Source organism: Phyllobates terribilis, unplaced genomic scaffold, assembly GCF_046119375.1.
Source record: "Phyllobates terribilis strain yellow unplaced genomic scaffold, ASM4611937v1 Scaffold_3__8_contigs__length_932513732, whole genome shotgun sequence".
NCBI classification, from domain to species: domain Eukaryota; kingdom Metazoa; phylum Chordata; class Amphibia; order Anura; family Dendrobatidae; genus Phyllobates; species Phyllobates terribilis.
Window position 1 is genome coordinate 533,553,069 of NW_027362763.1, and position 22,299 is coordinate 533,575,367.

Genomic DNA, 22,299 nt, shown 5'->3' on the forward strand with positions numbered 1-22,299 from the left:
CCTCGTCCACTCGGACAAAGAAGGGTAAAGAGATCATGTGTAAGTTATAATTGGCATAGCAGAGCAAAGTGCACATTTTTTTTTCTTTTCTGGGTTCAGGAAAAAAATGAAGCGCAGAGCAACAGAGAGAATACCAGAAAATGAAAAGCAACTGAAAATGACACAGTTCTTTACAAAGACCTCTCTTGAAAGCGCAGTGCAACAGGTAGAAAGTGCCGGGCAACAGGTAACTGAAGAAACAAGAGTTGACCCACCAGCAGAGGAGTCCCCATCAACAAGCCGTTGTCAAACTGCTGGACCCAGGAGATTTAGGCAAGAGTGGTGTAAAGAACTCGCATGGCTTAAATTTGACCATACAACTGGTATAGCTATATGCGAGATTTGTGCTTCCTTCCCTGGCATTGCTGACCAAGCATCTAGGATCGTAAAAGGATTTTCAGGACCCTTTAAACTTGAAACCTTCAAAAAGCAGCAAAGTCTCTCCAGCATCTAAATTGTGTGGAGGCTAAACATGCAGCGTTGGCTCCAGAAGCTACTCCATTGGCTGCTTGTATAAGGAAAATGGATGAAGACATTTTTAAACATATGACCATTCTATTTAATGTGGCCTATTATATTGCCAAAAACAACAGACCTTTCACAGATTTTGAAGGGTTGCTAGAGTTGACGGAGAAATTAGGGAGTGCTGTGCGACAGGAATATGCAAACGATAAAAGATGCAAAGAATTCATTTCCCATATTGCAGAAATAATCAGGAAAAACCTAATCAGTGAGCTCAAAGAGGCAAAATATGTCAGCTTGATGCTAGATGGCTCAACTGACAAAGCAGGGGTTGAACAACTGATTCTGTATGTCAGGTACATCAAGGACAACAGGGTCAAAGAAGTATTTCTTTCTGTTTCTCCTCTTGAAATGGCTACTGCAGATGGATATTTAGAAGCGCTCACAGAAGAACTTAGAACACTTGGTCTTGTAGGCTGGCTTTCTTCAAGTCACTTGATTGCCATTGGTACAGATGGTGCTGCCAGCATGATTGGGACCGAAAATGGCTTGGTGCAGAAAATACGCCAAAACATCAGTCATTTAATTGGCATTCACTGTGTTACATAGTTACATAGTTACATAGTTAGTAAAGCCGAATAAAGACTTGCGTCCATCAAGTTCGACCTGTTAGTTCTGTAATTGCTAAAGTTGATCCAGAGGAGGGCAAAAACCCCAAATGATTTAGCCAATCTTCACCTGAGGAAAAATTCCCTCCCGACTCTGAAACCAGCAGTCAGAATAAATCCCTGTATCAACCTACTATTTTATTCTATTTTTAAGTATATGCAGAAATCTGCCTGGTATCTAGAAAAGCATCCAGTCCCCGCTTGAACTGGTTTAGTGAATCCGACATTACCGTCTCCTCACTCAGTGAATTCCATATTCTCACTGCTCTTACCGTAAAGAACCCCTTCCTATGCTGGTGCTGAAACCTTTTCTCTTCCAGTCTTAGTGAATGCCCTCTTGTTACCGTAATATCCCTCCTTTTGAACAAATCCCGGGCAAGGTCTCTATACTGTCCCCTAACATATTTGTACAGATTTATTATGTCCCCCCTCAACCTTCTCTTTTCCAGGCTGAATAGTCCTAGTTTTGCCAACCTCTCTGGGTATTGCAGTCCCTCCATTCCCCTTATTAATTTTGTTGCCCTCCTTTGTACCTTTTCAAGCTCATTTATATCCTTTCTATATATTGGGGCCCATAACTGAGCACAGTATTACAAGTGTGGTCTGACCAGTGCTTTGTACAGTGGAAGAACAATGTTCTCATCCTTTGCAGCTATACCTCTTCTGATACATCCCATTACCCTGTTTGCCCTTACAGCAGCCGCCTGACTTTGGGCACTCCAATTTAGTTTGCTATCAATCAAGATGCCCAAGTCCTTCTCCATCTCTGAATTCCCCAATGATTTCCCATTCAGTGAGTACTGGTGACTTCCATTTTTCCTTCCCATATGTATGACCTTACATTTCTCCTCGTTAAACCTCATTTGCCATTTAATGCTCCACCTACCCAGCTTATCCAAATCCCTCTGTAGGTCTTCACTATCCTCTTTTGTATTAATTGTTTTACATAACTTTGTGTCATCTGCAAATATTGATATTTTACTATTTATCCCGTTGACTATGTCGTTAATAAAGATATTAAATAACATTGGGCCTAGTACAGACCCCTGTGGTACCCCACTAGTGACGCTTACCCAATCTGAGTATATTCCATTTATAACCACCCTCTGCCTTCTATCCTTTAGCCAGTTAGCTACCCACTTGCAGACATTTTCCCCCAGCCCCATCATTCTCATTTTGTATACCAACCTATTATGTGGCACGCTATCGAACGCTTTTGAGAAGTCGAGATACACGACATCCACTGGTTCCCCCTGATCTACTCGAGAGCTAACCTCCTCGTAGAAGTCAATCAGGTTTGTTTGGCAGGAGCGATTCCTCATGAATCCGTGTTGGTTCGGGGTTAATAGTTTATTAGCGTCAAGATGCTCCATGATTGCCTCATTAATAAAGCCTTCAAAAATTTTGCCCACAACGGACGTCAGACTCACCGGCCGATAGTTTCCGGTGTCACTTTTCGCTCCCTTTTTGAATATTGGCACTACATTCGCCTGTCGCCAATCAAGTGGTACAGACCCAGTCTCAACAGAGTCCTTAAATATAAGATATAACGGTCTGTCTATCACATTACTTAGTTCCCTTAGTACCCGTGGGTGTATGCCATCAGGTCCTGGTGATTTGTTTATTTTAATGTTACTGAGGCGTTTCTGTACCCCAGCTTGGGTTAGATTTGTCATACTTAGTGGAGGATTAAGCTTGTCACTTCTCATTTCGCCTGTTAGTTCTTTTTCCTTTGTGAAAGTTGACGAAAAAAATTTATTTAATAGATTAGCTTTATCCTCATCTTTCTCTATGATTTTGCCTTCATCACTTTTTATCGGTCCAATATTATTCGATTTAATCCTTTTACTATTTATATACGTAAAGAACAGTTTGGGATTTGATCTACTTTCCCTAGCAATACGTCTCTCTGTTTCCTCCTTTGCTATTTTTATTTGTTTTTTGCAGGTTCTCGTTTTTTCCTTGTAACACATTAGTGCCTCCTTGCTGTTTTCCTGTTTTAATCTCTTGAATGCCTCTTTTTTGCTATTTAACGCCCCTTTTACGTTCTTGTTCAACCATATTGGTTTCCTCTTATTTCTGGCCCTTTTATTCCCATACGGTATATACCTCTCGCACTGAGTATTCAGAATTCTTTTGAAGGTTTCCCATTTACTATTCGTATTTCCTTGATTAAGAACTTTGTCCCAGTCTATAAGTTGAAGGTTTTCTTTCAGCTGATCAAACTTCGCCCTCCTAAAGTTTAATGTTTTAGTTGTTCCCTTATTGATAACCCTACTGAAGGGCATTTTGAAATTGATAATATTATGATCGCTATTACCTAGGTGCCCCCCTATCTGTACCTCAGTTATTCTATCAGGCCTATTAGTCAATATTAAGTCCAACACGGCCTTCCCTCTCGTTGGTTCCTGCACTAGTTGGGAGAGATAATTATCCTTGATATTTGTCAAGAACCTGTTGCACACCGATTGAACTTAAGTGTATTAAGTTCAGTAAAACAAGCTAAATTAATTGATGATTTTGACTCTATTTTAAAGAAACTCTACCAATTTTATCAATACTCACCTAAGAGAATGCGACAGCTGAAGCAAGTAGCAGAAAACCTGCAGCTTACAATTCTGAAATTCCAATACTTGCATAATGTCAGATGGGTAGCAAGCAAAGTCGGTGCTCTGTCTGCACTTGTCAAAGACTGGAAATGCGTGACAATCCACCTAGAAAGTGTGGCTGCGGAAAAAGACAGTGCCTCTGCAGCTGCCCATGGTTTACTGAGAAAGCTCACAGATTTTAAATTTGTTCACATGCTCCATTTTCTACTGGACTATCTGGAAATTCTTAAAAACTTGTCACTTATATTTCAAAGGGAAGAGCTTTTTTTAAGCACAATTGAGTTGCATGTGAAAAGCACAATTTCAACAATCAATTCACTTAGAGATGCACCAAAACAACATGAGGCCAGATTTGTCTCAGGAACATCTCTTCAAGGACTGTTTCAAAATGTACAGCTACATGGACTGAGCAACACTGTAGCTGCATCAATTCAGCAGGAAAAAGCTAATTTAATTAATCATGCAGTTAAATACTTGACAGTGCGATTTCTAAGTGATATAAATATTGAAAGATCCACCGCAGTGTTTGACACCTTTGCCTGGCCAGCAGGAACAACATTGCAAGACTACGGTGTGGTTGAGATTACTGCTTTGGCTCATCATTTTCGTAAACAGCTATCCCCACCTGAAAGTGATGACCAATGCATTCACTCACTCCTCAATGAGTGGTATGAGTTTAAGGTCCTTGGAAAAGGAAAGAAACTGTGTGAGCTTCTGGATTTGGCACTCTCCAACACCGAGAGATTTCCAGTTCTGGGAAACCTGTTGTCGATTGTGGCGGTGCTCCCTGTCTCAACCTCATGTTGTGAAAGAGGATTTAGTTTGATGAACATGGTCAAAAATAAATTCAGATCAAGGATGCAAGAAGAAAGTTTAAGTGACTTGTTTATGATCACCATGAATGGGCCATCTGTGAAGGCGTTTGATCCTGCCAAGGCTGTGGACCACTGGTACTTCAGCTCTAAAATCACAAGGCATGTTCATGGCCACAAAAAGCAAAGTGAAAAACACTAGAATGTTGCCTAAAATCTAAAATATCAAAATATAATATTTATTATCTTTAAAAGTAAAATGTTGTTTATAACGTTTGTAATGTTTTTTTTGTTAAATTAAAAACCAAGTTTGCTTAAAAAAAATTCTGGCTCCTAAATTTTTTGGCTGGCTCCTAGATTCTGAACAACTTTGTCGACCCCTGACATAGAGAATGAATTGAGTGGAGGAGGTGTGCATGATCAACCACTTCTCCATTCCTACTGAGCCCCAGTTCTTGGGATCAGTGGGGTTCCCTGCTGTCGGAGTTCCCTTCTCCTCCGTTTTTAAGAAGTTATCCCCACCCTATGGATAGGAGAAACTTTAAAATTTAGTATAACTCCTTTAGGCTATGTGCACACGGTGCGTTTTTTATGTGGTATTGATGTGGCAATTCCACCTTAAAAATGCATAGCTATCCTTATCCCATGATTTCCTATGAAATTTAGGCAGACCTGTGCACATGATCAGGCTTTTTCCTGACAGAATTTCATGTGCGTAAAAAGAAGCAGCATGTCCATTCTTTGTACGTTTTTGCCTGTGTTTTTCCTATACAATGCATTGGAAAAATGCAAAAATGTATGGCAAATCTGCAGGCAGAAACGCAAAAAAAGCTTCAAAAACGCTCAGAATTTCCACGGCGTTTTTGCTGCCAAGAGGAGCAGAACCTTGCAGAAACTTCTGCAAGCAATTCCTGATTGTGCGCACATAACAAGCTTAAGGTTCTGTCCGACAGCTGTCAGTTTCCTGGCATGAATGCTAATGTAAGCTCAAATGTAATGAAATAAATGTAAATATGATTTGAAGAGGATTGGTCGCCAGGTTAAAAATGGTCAAGTTTTGCTTTTATTTAATTCTCACTGTTCCCCTAAATATTCAGTTTTTATTTTGTTTTTTTTAAATCTCCTGTATGGTTCGAGAGATGGTCCTTTTTATGTAGTGCTAATTTTTATGGTGTTTTATTAAGGCGGTATGGCTCAGAGTAATAATGCAGAGCAGCCCCCAGAGAATCCTGTGAGCCACGCCTCCTTGGTAAAGACCATAAAAGTCAGTACTGAATAAAAAGGCCCATATCTTTGGAACCGTGTGGTTAATTAAAAAAAACCAAAGACTTAATACTTGGTTGCAGCTGATACGAAATAACAGAAAAAAATGGAAAACTGGCTCCTTCTGCTCCATTGCAGATCCTCTTTAAAGGGGTTGTCCACTACTTGGACAACCCCTTCTTCATCTAAATGTTGGGCCCCGATAAAATAAAAAAGTTTATGCTCCCCTCTAGTGCTGGCGCCTTTCCAGCGGTGTCGGCGCTCGCATTCCCAGGGCCCTCGTGCGGTTGTGATGACACATGGTGCCCGGAAACCAATCAGTGCTGGCGTCACTGTCTTTGCCTTCCTACAAATTGAACATGTAGAGGAAGTCCGGGCTGCGGCTAATATCTGACTTCCTCTTCATGTTCAATTCGTTTGAAGGCGGGAAAAGTGACGCCAGCGCTGATAAGGTGCCCCGGGGATGCGAGTGCTGGCACGAGAGGGGAGTATAAGGTTTTGTATTTTACTGGGGCCAAGCGTGGGGTATGAGAAGGAGTTGTCCTAGTAGTGGATAACTTCTTTAAGCTTAAATTAGCAGTCAGAGAGAGGAAATAGTAATGATGGAGAAAAAGTATAAAGCAGCTTATATTGTATTGTAATACAAGCTGCAGAAACCAAGGGTAGAACAAATCTTTTTATTTTATTTCTAAAACTACATGTGCGCTGGTTTTTAAATGATTTTTACCCAGCACCGATCTATTCTGCTGATATTTCTTTCACTCCATCATTGGTTGAAAAATTAAAAAACTGGAACCTATGTTTCAATAGCGGTATTTTTGATTTGTATTCTCTTTTTTGGCAGGGTGCATGGGCCAGGAATTGGTGATGCTTCGACCGCACAAGTTGAAGTTATTGGTAGTGAAACGCTTCTTACTTTGTAAATATAAAGGGATCCTGTTATGTTGAAAATGGTATCTGATGTGCAGATAGGTTGTTAGAGAGCAGGAGATGCTGATCAGATTCATATACATTTTTGTTGGGAAAGTTTCAGTAAAACTGGCACTTTATTTCTTGACTGTGCATGCAGAGATATATGTGAATGACACAGTAGGACCGCCCACTGGACTCATTGTATTCAAACACCAGGGATTTCAATGAATAAAATACAAGCTATACGGAATGTTTTCCAACAAGTGTATCATTGTGCTCAACTTCTCCATCTCTACACTGTGCTGTCCACAGATTGGAGTACATGTCCAATATGGCAGGTTCCCTTTAAAAAACGTTATAATGTATCTGGATTCTATAGATTAATAGATACAGTGGTGTGCTGTGCTCCAGATCTAAGTGATTGTATGTCCATATATAATTAGAAGCTGTCCTTGTATGTCTCACATTTACAGCAAAAGTGAATGATTTCCACTGATCATTTTCAATACTTGATTTTGTTTTTCAATCATTACTTATCTCTTTTTGGAAACACATCTGGTGCCTTTTTATATGTATTTCTTATTCACCTCGTCCATTGAAATGGCTAGTGTTCTGTAGAGTGCGTCTACTTTCCTTACGAGCGTCCTCTCTTGTACTTTGGCTACCTGCCCTACTTTTGAGCTTCCTTTGAATGTAAACTGTGTGATCCGTGCTTCCAGTAACAGTAAATATTCAGTAATTGCTGAATGTGGCAATTCTTGTATATTGTATAGATTGCTGCACACCTTCTAAAACAAGCCACGTTACTGATTGTCGCTCTTTTCTCTCCAGCGATCTTTCTTTTTTTTCCACCCACCCATGTGGAGCACTTTGAGTAATTCCAAACCGTTTTGTTCGCGAGCGTGCTTGAACAGCTGCAGTGAACGTATGCAAAAATAACAGGACGAAAACAAGTTATGATTAGCGAGACATTATTTTCACAGTGGAAATAATAGAACAATCAAGTTTTAAGGATAGATAAATATGCATGAGTGTGGTTGTTGACATTATACAATATGTCGAGTCGTTTACAAGAGTCTACCATTAGTCTTTCATCTGCTCATTATAGGACATTGAAAATACTTCCTATTTTTCTGGCAGATATAATTATTAGAGATTTTCTCTGCCACCTCTGACTTTGTTATCTGAAAGTAAAAAAAATATCAGCTTATGACATAACAGTAAACAATAAAGCTAGGAGAATCTCAAAGAAATGCAGATGAAAGCAGCATAAGCAGTTCCCTAATAGAATGACTAATTTGGGTTCTTATGCAGACCTATGTGTTTTCATGGTTACAGATTACAAAGACCCCCTTTGTAGCATGATTCTGCCATCTTATTACCTTCTATTCATTCTTTACTTTTCCAAAATATTAATTCCAAAAGGAAATAGAATGACCTGTTTTAAAAGCCTTTTTTTTATTGCACCTCTGGAGTTATGCAAATGGAATTTTCCTGCCACCATGTCTCATACTCGCCTGCCACTGCCTTCATCCTTTTCCAGCACTTCTCCCAGCAAAAAGTGGCCTGCCGGCAGCTCGAGTGTTTCGTGGAGTGAGCCGGAGGTCACTTTTCAATATATCTCCATTTGGCTTGGTCTGGCTTGCATGGACTTACATTGAGCTCTTGTGATGTAACTTCTGACTTCCAGCCAGTCAAAAGTTACGGGCACAAGATGGTGCCGCGGGACCAGAGCGGCGTCGGTAAAAGGGGAAACCGCTGGAAGGTGAGTATAAGAATGGGGGCAGGCGGCTTACATTTAAAGTTCCACACCAGTGATGAAAAAAATCCACACTGGAGTGGTGGTGCTTTAACTTCAAAAGTAATTTATTTCTTGTTTGTAACTAAGGAGGTGTATAGTTGTGCTTAGGGCAGTGGTCCCCAACATTTTTTGCACCAGGGACCAGCTTCAAGCAAGACCATTTTTCCAGGGCAGGGTGAGGCTTTGGTCATATGGGGACGGGGTTATGGAGTGAGTTGGAGTTTAGTGCATACTAATAATACACTGTAGACCAGGTCCCCACCAGGAGCTATGCCAGGAGCCACGACTGTGGCCACATCGTTGACCCGCCCCACCGAGCCTCAAATCACTGAGGCCAGCATCTTCTCCAACCTTTCAATTCATTATAAAGTGCCCAATGCACCTTACCCCCATCATTGCTCTCCCCCACCACCGCCATCATTGTGCTCTCCCCCACCACCTTCATCATTGCTCCCCCCCCACCACCTCCCTCATTGTTCTCCCCCCCACCACCTCCATCATTGCTCTCCCTCGAGTATTGTTTAAAAAAAAAAACAACACACCCCTCTGCCCGTTCCCCAGTAGCATTCTCATTGACACAGGCATGCGGTGTGCTGACGTTATCAAGCAGCGCGTGCCTGTGTCAGAGAGAAAACGCAGAGCGGGCAGGAAGCTGGGGACAGATCCCTTCAGCTCCGCTGCGCTGCCATTTTGTCCTGTTTGCAGTGGAGCTGCAGGGATCGCTTCCTGAATGCCGCACAAGAGGGCTATTTGGCCATGGTTGGATATTTTCTTATCAAAACTCTTAACAAAGCTCCCTCCATAACCAGGCTGCTAGGAGCTCTGCTGTGCAGTGAAAACGTAGAAGTGATATTATCTAGAAACTATATAAGAAGCTATATAAGATAATCAGTGGGTGTATAGATCTCTACCTTACAACCCCCGACAACTATCCTTCCCAACCCTGCCATACTTGTACATGTTTGACTTGGTCTAGCGTGCATGTGTTGTCAATGGGGAGAGGGTCAACTCTGGTGGTGGATTATCTCTCATTACTACAAAGGATCAGATATGTTGAATTTGAAAACATAAGCTAAATATGGCCCAGTTCAATGCAATGATTACATTTAAATTAAATGTCCTTATTAAATATTCATTTAGGGGTCACGTGCCTCCTAGTCCAACCAGAACACCAGCACTGATTAAGTAGCTCTCTGTCACTACACAGCGTGCACAGATAGCTGCTAATTAGTTTTGTGGGCCGGGTTATATACAGCTCAGCATTTTGAGTTCTGCTAAATCTGCAGCAGAGAAACCATGAATCTATCTCAGCTGCCTGTTTCCAGCAATGTAAATTAAATGATACATTGCTGGAATCAGTCTGTCTGCCCCTAGATCATGCTGCTGTCAGATTGTGACAGATTCCCTTTAATGTTATGGCTGGACAGTGTATATTCTCGTCTAGTGGAAATATTCTTAACAACAATTGTGCATGTTCTTCTCATAGAAAACATCTGCAGGTGAATGTGTCTCAGCTTACAACATGCTTCAGTGTGATAAATCTTTCATCAAAACAAAACGGCTTTCAAAATAAATTGGACTGAGAAATCAGTTTTTCTTAGAAACAAAAGAATGTTGTTCAGAGCCTTCTTAAAGATAAGATACTCCAGTGTAATGTAAAAGTAACGTTTCTATCTACTCCCCTTCTACAGCCATTAGCCTTTTATCTATTAATAGTAGTAATAATTTGACTATCTAATCCTTTTTTTAAAATGAGGTCTTTGTAACTCATGGCTTTTTACCTGGAGGACCAGCTTACCTATACATTACATAGACTGTTGTTTTTAATAGGAATGTGTAATGCTTAATTTCACCTGTGATGGTGCTGTTAGGATTTTGAACAGGTTTCCCTACCAGGGGGCCTCAAGCAGCGGGGGACAACTTGTACTCCACTTACAATGAAGGAACTTTTCTAACAAATAGAAATTGGCAAAAGCGGACTAACTCTGTTGTCTTTTGTCTCACTGTTTTTCTGCCCACCATACATTTTTCATGTTTGCTTAAACTACTTGGTGAACCTTGAATGTCACCCTATTCTTTTACACTATGATGTATTAGATTTTCTTTCCTGTGTCAGTGCAGTAAGTGGTGAAACATTGCACATCTGCTGAAACTTTAACTCATAGTTCCATTTAAAGGGGTTGTCCACAATTGGAGAAGCCCTTCTTAATTGCTACAGTCCACCAGATAAAAAAGCCACATGCTTCCGTACTAGACCGGTGCATCTCCTGAGACGTTTCCGTTGTCCTATGACTCCTGGATATCCCAGCGCTGATATTGCAGGAGCAGGGTCTGTCGGGGAGGGGAGTTATGTTGTTTTTATCTGGTGCAGACAAACTATGATGGGGAAAACAAAGCTGCAATACTTCTCCATTGCCAAAACCTAAATCTTGTAGCCTTTCAAGTGTTCTATGTCCCCCACCTAAATAACTCATTCTGATTTTAGGAGACCAGACTCTGAGAATATGGGACGTGAAAACACCTGTATCTAAACTTGTCATCCCCGCTCACCAAGCTGAGATTTTAAGTTGTGATTGGTGCAAATATGATGAGGTAAGACAGACTTAAACTACATTAGATACTGAAATGGTAAGCTAACCATGTCTCCGTGAGTGAAAATGCTTAATTCTGCACTAACTTTCCCTACATCAACAATAGTTACAAAGGAAACCTTTGTGACCTGATTAAAAATCAGTATTCAGTTAGTCATATTCGCTTTATATGAATGTATGGCCCAACTAATAGTCCAGCATTTATTGCCAGTATTTAATTATGTTGATGTGTGATTCTACACTTAGGGGTTGCCCACCTTTGGGGAAATTATTTTTTCTTACTTAAATGCATGTATTTGGGGCAAAATTTTATATTTGCAATTGGGTTTAATTAAAAATGTTGCAGTTTGCCTCCTATAGCCGCTGTATTACACTGTCTATTGCTGGCTGCAGAATGAGTTAATGGGGTTATGTATTATTATTATTATGGTCAGGTCTGGTCACTTGCTCCTCCACCAGCAGCCATTGTATGGACAGGAGAAGCTGTGCAGTCTATGAGGAAATCTGCACTAACAAGAGTAGGAGGAGAACCTGTCATATGTATATGTTACTGTAAAAGTCAGAAGGCCGGTAAAACCTAGGATTTACCGGTCAATCTGGACATTTACCGAGGCTGTCGGTAAAAGCTCAAAATGAAAAGTAAAATTGGACTTTTACCAGTGAAGTCTTGGTAAATCTTAACATTTCTCAACGGCGTTGGTAAAAGTCAGATGTATTCCATATAAACGAACGATTTTGGACTTTTACCTGGGCGAATTGGTAAATCTTTACATTTACCAGCATGTGTTGGTAAAAGTAACTACCAGCATGTGTTGGTAAAAGTAACTTGAGTCTCAGAATTCTGACTCTTACCAGCAGATGATGGTGGTAAAAGTTAACTAAACGCAATTTCCGACTCTGATGAAGGCCTTAATCGTTAGAAATATTTTTATTCTTCAAAATGCAAATGCAAATGAACAAATACAAATAGGAAAATGCAAATAGAAAACATTTATGTAGGAAAATACTTATCAAAAATGACAAATTACCGCAAATACAAGAATAACGCAACTTCAAAACTTTGTAATTCTGAATTCAAATAGGAAACATTTATGTAGGAAAATACTTCTCAAAAATGTCAAATTAACGCAAATACAAGAATAACGCAACTTCAAAACTATGTCATTCTGTAATTGTGACTATGGATAAGCGGATAGATCAATCCAGACCCGTTATCCGAGTGGATAACGGGCTGTAATAATCATAGGATAGTCAGGATTGACATCTGTATATATAGAACGTACATACGTTAAGAATAGTCAGGATTGACATCTGGATATATAGAACGTACATACGTTACAGGGTAGCAGATACCTTACAGGGTAGCAGATTTTGTTCATTGCTATTACCATATTTTCCCCATTTACTCTTATTACATTTATAAAAACTTTGAACACTGTGTCCTCCATTTCCTCGCCGTATCTGCCTAATCAGACACCTTTCCCACTGTGTCCTCCATTTCCTCGCCGTATCTGCCTAATCGGACACCTTTCCCGCGGTGGCTTACACTTTTTATTACACCCTTCTCAGCTACATTTACCAAGAAGCCGTGGTAAATGTGCACATTTACCAACTGCGCTTACACCCTTCTCAGCTACATTTACCAACTGCGCTTGGTTAAAGTCAGATGTTCCATCTTCACACCTGATATTTCTGACTTTTACCACGCTCGACGGTAAATGTTAACATTTACCAAGACTTCACAGGTAAAAGTCCAATTTTACTTTTCATTTTGAGCTTTTACCGACGGCCTCGGTAAATGTCCAGATTGACCGGTAAATCCTAGGTTTTACCGGCCTTCTGACTTTTACAGTAACATATATAATAGTAAGTGTCACAAAGTCATGTCCCCAACACATATGATAAAATAAGGATAATGTGGCCAACCCCATTACTGTTTAGTATAGTCCTGCACGGTGGCCATCGCAGCACTGCTCCAGCAGTGAGTGCCAACCGTCACTAGGATGTATAAATATCAATTTCTGGCAAACGCAGTGACAGCTTTGGACACTAAAGTTATGATTTTTTATTAGGCCTTTGTCCCTTACAAGCTATGCTGTGGTTGGCTTGAACAGTGATTTTGTACTGATAGACTATCTTTATACTCTTAGCCGTTTCATTACATTTTCCATTTGCAATCAGTTTAAACAAGAGAAGAAATGGCACACAACTTTCACCGCACCAGCCACATATAAGTGCCGCAAACCAAATGAACCATTTCCCAAAACACTTCTTTTAGTAGTTAAAAGAAACCAAGCCTTATTGATAAAGTGAGTGATTTTAGCTCTGACCTTTACAGTGCTGTCTGGAGGGAAATTTTATCATTAAAACTTGATTTGAATGAAGTTTTGGTAAAATGTTAAGTCAAAAAGCAATATTTGCTCTAATGGTTAAGAAGCACTATGTAATAAGACTTTTATATTTAATAAAAAGGATAATTCAGGTCCCGGTGAGTCATTTCATTTTTAGGCTTTTATAATCTAAAGTTATTATTATATTAATAACTCCTCTGTCATGGGTCATGATGAATGATTAACAAGCATGGGTAGAACTCAATTTTGACCATCTTTTGTGCACAGAGTGCCCTATTGTCTTTTTTCAATCCCCTAAGAATATGTTCACTTAGCATATGCTTGCTTGTAGTATCAGAGTTTGTTGAAACCTTTTAGGGCTTATTCTTTCAGGTGTTTGAGTTTTCCTAAAAAAAAAAAAAAAAAAAAATTACAGTTTTGACTCAGATATACTTTAGGTCAATTTCTGCTCCTTTATTTTTTTGAGGGGAAAATAGACAAAATATAAAAAAAAAAAAAATTAAATAAATCCTCTGTATGGGTAGTGAAGACAAAAATCAGTGTATTTAATTTTCTATGTGGATTGGGTTGACATATTTTGCATAATATTGTCACGGATGTGTCAGGTTAGAAGCTGGCTTTCTCTAGGACCCAGCGGCTACCGCCCTCTGGCTAATTAACTCCCTCGCCTGGGTGTACAAATACCTGGTGTGTCTGAGAGGGAGGTACCGGCTATATTCATTACTACTTGTGAGGCTTTAGCAAGAGCAGTTATTCATCCTCTCTGGAGCTTGAGGCCATGTGCGCATTTGTTTGGAGTTGTCTAAAGCTAAGCAATTCTCCCCTGTTTGTCTACCCTTTTTGTCTATAGAGTTTAGTGGAGATAGACTAGTTCTCATCTCCTTCCTTCCCTAGCCTTAGCCCTACACCAGGGAAAGTCAGGGCGAGGCACGCGTGCGGAGATTGCTGAAGAGCCAGTATAGGGACGGTAGTTGAGACGGGGTGACACTAGACCAGACTAGGAGGTCTCCACTCCGCCCTTTCCCTAGTGTCTGGGCTCCCTTTCCCTCTTCCCTTTGTGTTGCACTAAGTCTTTCCCACACCTGGTATGACTGATATGGGCAGATTATTTCAGTGAATATGCCAGGGCTGTGGAGTCGGGGTCCATTTTGGTGGAGTCGGTATAAAATGGACCGACTCCAACTCCTAAAATATATAATAAATTGGGTACAGTAGTTCAATGATGTTTGTTGGGGATATTTTTTTCATAAGAATTTGGTAAAGTTATGAAATGTCCTATAAATGTCTGCCCTATTCCTGATCTAAGGGTCTACACTTTTATCTGAAATTAATCTGTGCTACAGTAAATTTATCACTTAAACCTGAGCCATGTATGAGGGAGTTAGTCTGAGTCATGGAAATTGAGAAGTCGAAGTTGGAGTCGGAGGTTTGGCTTACCAACTCCACAGCCCTGGAGTACTCTGCAGATTTTTGTAGTTTTAAAGGGAATCTCTCAATAGGATCAACCCTCCTAAGCCATCTATATGGGCATGTAGGTCATAGCTAGCAGAATAAAATGATACCTTGATATCTGTGATCCGATGTTTTATTCCAAATAATTACATGTTTTTATTATATGTAAATGAGCTGTTCAGGACTATGGGCCGGTCACTGATCTGCATGAGAATCTGCCTCCAGAGATTATTTTACATGAAGGTGGAGTTACCAGTGTGATGTGTAATGGCCGCTCTCTGCTCTCCTGATCTCACTGCAGAGCTGTGTGTGATTATACCTGACACATCTGCAGGTGTCATCTTAGTGCTTCAGCTTCCATCTCACATGCAGCCAGTGTTGCAATATTTAATGAATATCCGAATGGATAAAAAATTTCCAAAAAATAATTTTGTACAGGCCATTAGCCACTATAAGGTTTAACTCTATAAAAGGGGACCACTCCTATTACTAATATAAATCCTACAAAAAGGTTTTAGAGTCTAAAAATCCACTATATAAGATAGACAATTGTTTATTGCAGAGCTGTGGAGTCGGTATAAAATGGACCGACTCCTAAATTATATAATAATAAATTGGGTACAGTAGTTCTATGCGGTATGTGCTGTACATTTTTTTATAAGAATTTGGGAAAGTTATGAAATGTCTGTCCTATTCCTGATCTAATGATCTAGGCTTTTAATTGAGATGAATCTGTGTTGCACTTTATGTACATGCTCAGTAGTGAGGCAGGGCTGTGGTGTCGGGAGTTAGGGAAATTGAGGTTTGGCTTACCGACTTCACATCCCTAGCTTATTGAATACAGCAAAAAGTGGTAAAAAGCATAATTAAAATAAAACGTAAAGACTCAGGTGATATATGGGCAAGGTAAATACACATTTATGTATAGGGGCAGTATAAGTACCCAAAAAGACATGCAGTAATTCAAAAAAAGTAACAGTAGGGTATGCGAGATGTTTCATTTTAACCGATTCCCGACCACCAACTGTAGATAAACGTCGACGCTTGCTGGGCTCTGTGCAGCGCCGACGTTTAAAAACGGTGGGTGGTCTCGCAGCGCTCAGGACCCCCAGGGTCCTGCAAGCGCTGCGATTCCGGTGCAGAGCTTTAGCTCTGACAGGCGACATCATCGGGACCTGATTGGATCAGGTCCCAGTGATGTTAACCCTTTGCTATGTTCTATATGCCGCGATCTATAGTGATCGCGGCATATAGAAGATAGACAGAGGAGAGGGGGTCGTCTTACTTGCCTCTCCGACGACCCCTGATACCTTCCAGGACCTGGGGTTGCTATGGCAGCTGGAGGTCACATGACCGCCTCCAGATCTGCCATATATGGTGTCCTGCCTGGCTCAGCCTACAGCTGAAGCCTGGCAGGAGACTCTGACTGTGAAACAGTCAGCGAAGATCTCATGTAATGTAATACATGTCTATTACATTACATGAGATCAGTGATCAGAAAAAAAAAATTAATGTCCCATACAGGGACTAATTAAAAATGTAAAATAAATACAAAATAAATAAAAATAAATAAATAAAATATTAAACCAATAAATCCGTATATTTTTACAAAACCCAAAAAAGTACACATATTTGGTATCGCCGCGTCCGAAACAACCCGAGCTATAAAACTGTCACACTAATTAACTCCTTCTGTGCACACCGTAATAAAAATAAATAAAAAACTGAGCAAAAAAATATGCTTTTTCATCATATCGCCAAACAAAAAGTGGAAAAAAAATGCGATCAAAAAGCAAAATAGAAATAAAAATGTTACCGCTGAAAACGTCATCTTGTTCCGCAAAAAAAAAGCCGCCATACAGCTCCATCAGCCGAAAAATAAAAAAGTTATAGCTCAGAATAAAGCAATGCAAAAAAAATATTTTTTTCTATAAAATTGTTTTATTGTGTAAAAGCGCCAAAACATAAAAAAAAATACAGTAAGTGTAGTATCGCTGTAAACGTACTGACCCGAAGAATAACGCTGCCTGATCACTTTTACCACACGTAGAACGGCATAAAAAAAAACCCTCAAAAAACAATTCCTGAATTGTTGGTTTTTGTTAATTTTACCTCCCAAAAAACGAAATAAAAAGCGATCAAAAAATGTCACGTACCCAAAAAATGGTACCAATAAAAATGTCAACTCGTCCCGCAAAAAACAAGCCGTCACATGACTCTGTCGGCTGAAATATGGAAAAATTATAGCTCTCAAAATATGGCGATGCAAAAACTAGATTTTGCAAAAAAAAGCGTCTTTTAGTGTGTGACAGCTGTCAATCATAAAAACCCGATATAAATCTGGTATCTCTGTAATCGCACCGACCCGAAGAATAAAGTAATCTATTCAGTTATATCACACTAGGAACGGCGTAAAAAATAAATAAAACCAATTCTTCACCTGCTACTGATTTGTTTATTATGTCTCCCAAAGATCGCAGTAAGGCTCTGCTCACATTTATCCTGCGCTCTGCGCTGAGCACTTACACCAGAGTTTCCGTGTAAATCTCTGAAATACGTGATTCAGCCGGAACCCATGACGGAAGATTCCCTGTAATGAGGCAGATATAGGCCACTGTGGACGCCGTCTAGCCTGGGATCCCACGGTGTCATTTGTTTTAGGCGTGCATAAAAGTGCGGTTGGCCACAGTTTTGTGCATTTCTGAAAAAAAGGACACCGCTAAACAGAGGCCAGACGGAGTCCAGAGTAACTCTGCTGCCTCATTATAGTGAATGGATCCTGCAGGGGTTTCATCTGAATTACATCACTTGGAAATTTAGATGGAAACCCCGATGTAAGTGCTCAGCCTAGAGCGCCGGATAAATGTTACGTAAAATGTTCCCAATAAAAGCTTCAACTCAGTCCTCAAAAAAAGCTAGTCCCCACTCAGGTCCGTCATCTGTTAAAAATATAAGGGACTTCCAAGTTACTGGTAGCAGAAAGGCTCTGGAAAAGCGAAATGGCCCTTGCCCCCCAAAAGAAATTCAGAAAATTTTGTGCTCCCAAATCCAAATGCCTATTCTACAATAATTTGTTCTCCAATTGTCAAATAGCACTCCGTCCCCCCCAGATCTCGCCGTATGGCTGAGCGGTACGATACAGCCACATATGGGGTATTGCCACTTTTAGAAGAAATTGTGTGACACATTTCGGCACCATTTTTACCCATTGCCCATGTGAAAATGTAAAATCTGAGGGTAAAACATTTTTTTGTGGTAAAAATATAATTATGCTTTTTTCACTGCCCAATGGTATAAATTTAAAAATTCAAAAATACTCACTACTCCCCTAGATGAATTCCTTGAGAGGTGTAGTTTACAAAATGGGGTCACTTGTGGGGGTTTCTGCTGTTTCGGCATGTCAGCGACTCTTCAAATGTGACATGGTGTCTGCCACCTATCCCAGCCAACATAGCGCTCCTTTCTCTTCCGAACATTGCCGTACACCAAAGCAGTGGTTTTCCCCCACATATGGGGTATCGGCGTACTCAGGAGAAATTGCACAACAAATTTCATGGTGCAATTTATCCTGTTACCCTTATGATAATACAAAATTAGGGAATGAAAAACATTTTTTGTGGGAAAAATGTGAAAATTTTATTTTTACGGCTCAATATTATAAACTTCTGTGAAGCAGCTGGGGGTGCAAGGTGCTCACCACACATCTAGATAAGTTCCCTAAGGGGTCTAGTTTCCAAAATGGTGTCACTTGTGGGGGGTTCCCACTGTTTAGGCACATTAGGGGCCCCCCAAATGCGACATGGTGTCTGCTAATTATTCAATCAAATTTTACATTCAAAAAGTCAAATGGCGCTCCTTCCCTTCCGAACCCTGCCATGCGCCCAAACAGTAATTTGCCTCCACATATGGGGTATCGGCGTGTTCAGGAGAAATTGCACAACAAATTTCATGGTGCAATTTCTCCTGTTACCCTTATGATAATGCAAAATTAAGGGATGAAAAACGTTTTTGTGGGAAAAATGTGAAAATTTTATTTTTACAGCTCAATATTATAAACTTCTGTGAAGCACCTTGGGGTTCAAGGTGCTCACCACACATCTAGATAAGTTCCCTAAGGGGTCTAGTTTCCAAAATGGTGTCACTTGTGGGGGCGTTTCCACTGTTTAGGCACATCAGGAGCTCTCCAGACGCAACATGGCGTCTGCTAATTATTCAATCAAATTTTACATTCAAAAAGTCTAATGGCGCTCTTTCCCTTCCGAACCCTGCAGTGCGCCCAAACAGTGGTTTTCCCTCACATATGGGGTATCAGCACGCTCAAGAGAAATTGCACAAAAAAATTTGGGGTCCATTTTTTCCTGTTACCCCTGTGAAAATAAAAAAAAATTGGGTCTAAAGTAACATTTTTGTGAAAAAAGTTAAATGTTCATTTTTTTCTTCCACATTCCAAAAATTCCTGTGAAGCACCTGAAGGGTTAATAAAGTTTTTGAATGTTGTTTTGAGCACCTTGAGGGGTGCAGTTTTTAGAATGGTGTCACTTTTGAGTATTTTCTGTCATAAAGACCCCTCAAAGTGATTTCAAATATGATGTGGTCCCTAAAAAAATGTTTTTGTAAATTTTGTTGGAAAAATGAGAAATCGCTGATCAACTTTTAACCCTTATAGCTCCCTAACAAAAAAAAATGTTGGTTCCAAAATTGTGCTGATGTAAAGTAGACATGTGGGAAATGTTATTTATTAACTAATTTGTGTGACATATCTCTCTGATTTAAGAGCATGAAAATTCAAAGTTTGAAAATTGCAAAATTTTCTAAATTTTCACCAAATTTCCGATTTTTTTCACAAATAAACGCAAGTTATATCGAAGAAATTTTACCACTATCATGAAGTACAATATGTCACAAAAAAAACAATCTCAGAATCAGGGGGATTCGTTGAAGCGTTCCAGAGTAATTACCTCATAAAGTGACAGTGGTCAGAATTTAAAAAATTGGCCCGGTCACAAAGGCAAAAACAGGCTCTGGCGCGAAGTGGTTAAGTATATGATCATAAGTCATAACCAAAGAACTGATCACAATATAACAAGGAATGTATTTGAATAAATAACACACCCATTTCCCCCTGTGTAGTACCTCAGAGCATCAGCCCCAATATTGTTGCAATACAGCAAAACTGTGAGAGCTGCAGCTGCTAACGTGTTTGCTATTAGACAAAGTTCAGTTCTGCTGTTCTTTGTTAGTTACATGTCTCAAATTGATAACCCCCCCCCCCCCCTTTCATGTAAATTAAGCTCTGGAAGCAAATTCTCATGCAGATCACTGTCCTGCCCATAGCCCTGAGCAGCTCTTTTACATGTAAGAAAAGCATGGATTTCACTGAAATAAGCTATCGGAGCGTAGATTTCATTATACTCAGTTTCCTATAACCTACATGCCCATATATAGAGAGGAAAATAAGCATTTTATACATTGCCGATTTTGCATGTTTTCCCACCTACAAAGAATGGAGAGGTCTGTAATTGTTACTACAGGTACACTTCAACTGTGAGAGACAGAATCTAAAAAAAAATCCAGAAAATCACATCTATGATTTTTACCTAATTCATTCGCATTTTATTGCATGAAATAAGTATTTGATACAATAAAAAAAACAGAGCTTAATATTTGGTACAGAAACCTTTGTTTGCAATTACAGAGGTCAGACGTTTTTCTGTAGTTCTTGACCAAGTTTGCAGACACTGTACCAGGGATTTTGGCAGTCTCCTCCATAAAAAAATCTTCTCCAAAGTTTACAGGTTTCGGGGCTGTCACTGGACAACGTTGAATTTCAGCGCTCTCCAAAGATTTTCTATTGGGTTCAGGTCTGGGGACTGGCTAGGCAACTCCAGGACCTTGAAATGCTTCTTACGGAGCCACCTGGTTGCTCTTGTTGTGTGTTTTGGGTCATTGTTATGCTGGAAGACTCAGTCAGGAACTGTCACGGGTGTGTCAGAAGTGACAGTCGCCCTGCAGTTGGTTGCAGGAGATCTTTTCGTTTTGCATTACAGACACCTTCTTAGAAGCTGTCTCTCTAGGATCCAGCGGCTACCTTCCTTTTGCTAATTTACACCCTGGCCTGGATGTATAAATACCTGCTGTTTGCTAGAGGGAGGTGCCGACGATATTTACATGACCCCTTGTGACGGCTTGAGCAAGAGCAGTTCTTCTTCCTCTCTGGAGCGAAGAAGATGTGTGTTCATTTCTCTGAAGTCGACTAAAGCTAAGCTATTTCCCTTGTTTGTTGCCCCTTGTTGTCTTTAGTTGTCAGTGGGGATCGACTAGTGCTCATACCCTCCCTTTTGCTAGCCAGGGCCAAACGCCAGGGAAAGACAGGGCGAAGTTCCTGTGCGGCAATTGGTGTGAAACAAATATAGGGACGTTAGCGGAGACAGGGTGATATAAGGTCAGCCTAGGAGTTCTCCACTACCTCCTTTCCCAAGAGTCTGCGTTCCCTTTGCCCCCTTCCCTTCGTGTTGCACTTAGTCTTTCCTATACCTTACGTGACACGAACCATCTTTTATGCTCTTAATGAAGGAGGTTGTAGGCCAAAATCTCACGATACATGACCCCATCCATCCTCCCTTCAATACGATGCAGTCTTCCTGTCCCCTTTGCAGAAAAGCACCCCCAAAGTATGTTTCCCGCACCATGGCTTCACTGTTGGGACGTTGTTCTTGGGGTTGTACTCCTCCATCTTCTTACAAACATGGCGAGTGGAGTTGATACCAAACAGTTCTATTTTGGTCTCATCTGACCACATGATCTTCTCCCATGCCTCCTCTGGATCATCCAGATGGTTATTGGCAAACTTCAAACGAGCCTGGACATGTGCTGGCGTGAGCAGGAGGATCTTGTATTCCCTGCAGGATTTTAATCCATGACGGCGTAGTGTGTTACTGACGGTAATGTTTCAGATTGTGGTCCCAGCTCTCTTCAGGTCATTGACCAGGTCCTCCCGTGTAGTTCTAGGCTGATTCCTGACCCTTTTCAGAATCATCCTTATCCCACGAAGCGAGATCTTGCATTGAGCCCCAAACCAACGAAGATTGACAGTCATCTTGTATTTCTTCTATTTTCTAATAATTGCGCCAACAGTAGTTGCCTTCTCAACAAGCTGCTTGCCTATTGTACTGTAGCCCATCCAAGCCTTGTACAGGTCTACAATTTTTGTCCCGGCTGTCCTTAGACAGCTGTTTGGTCTTGACCATGGTGGAGAGATTGTAGTGTGATTGATTGTGTGAGGACAGGTGTCTTTTATACAGGTAACGAGTTCAAACAGGTGCAATTAGTACAGGTATTG

At 40.4% G+C, this 22,299-nt stretch overlaps 1 protein-coding gene across 2 annotated transcripts in view; it reads left to right on the top strand.

The window, feature by feature from the left end:
* Positions 1–22,299, top strand: part of PEX7 (peroxisomal biogenesis factor 7) — a 208,057-nt gene that overhangs the window by 57,539 nt on the left and 128,219 nt on the right. For both annotated transcript variants that reach the window (XM_073671314.1, XM_073671315.1), the window contains exon 6: positions 11,052–11,158. In XM_073671314.1, coding sequence (XP_073527415.1) covers positions 11,052–11,158 — 107 coding nt within the window. The remainder of the gene's footprint in view (positions 1–11,051; positions 11,159–22,299) is intronic.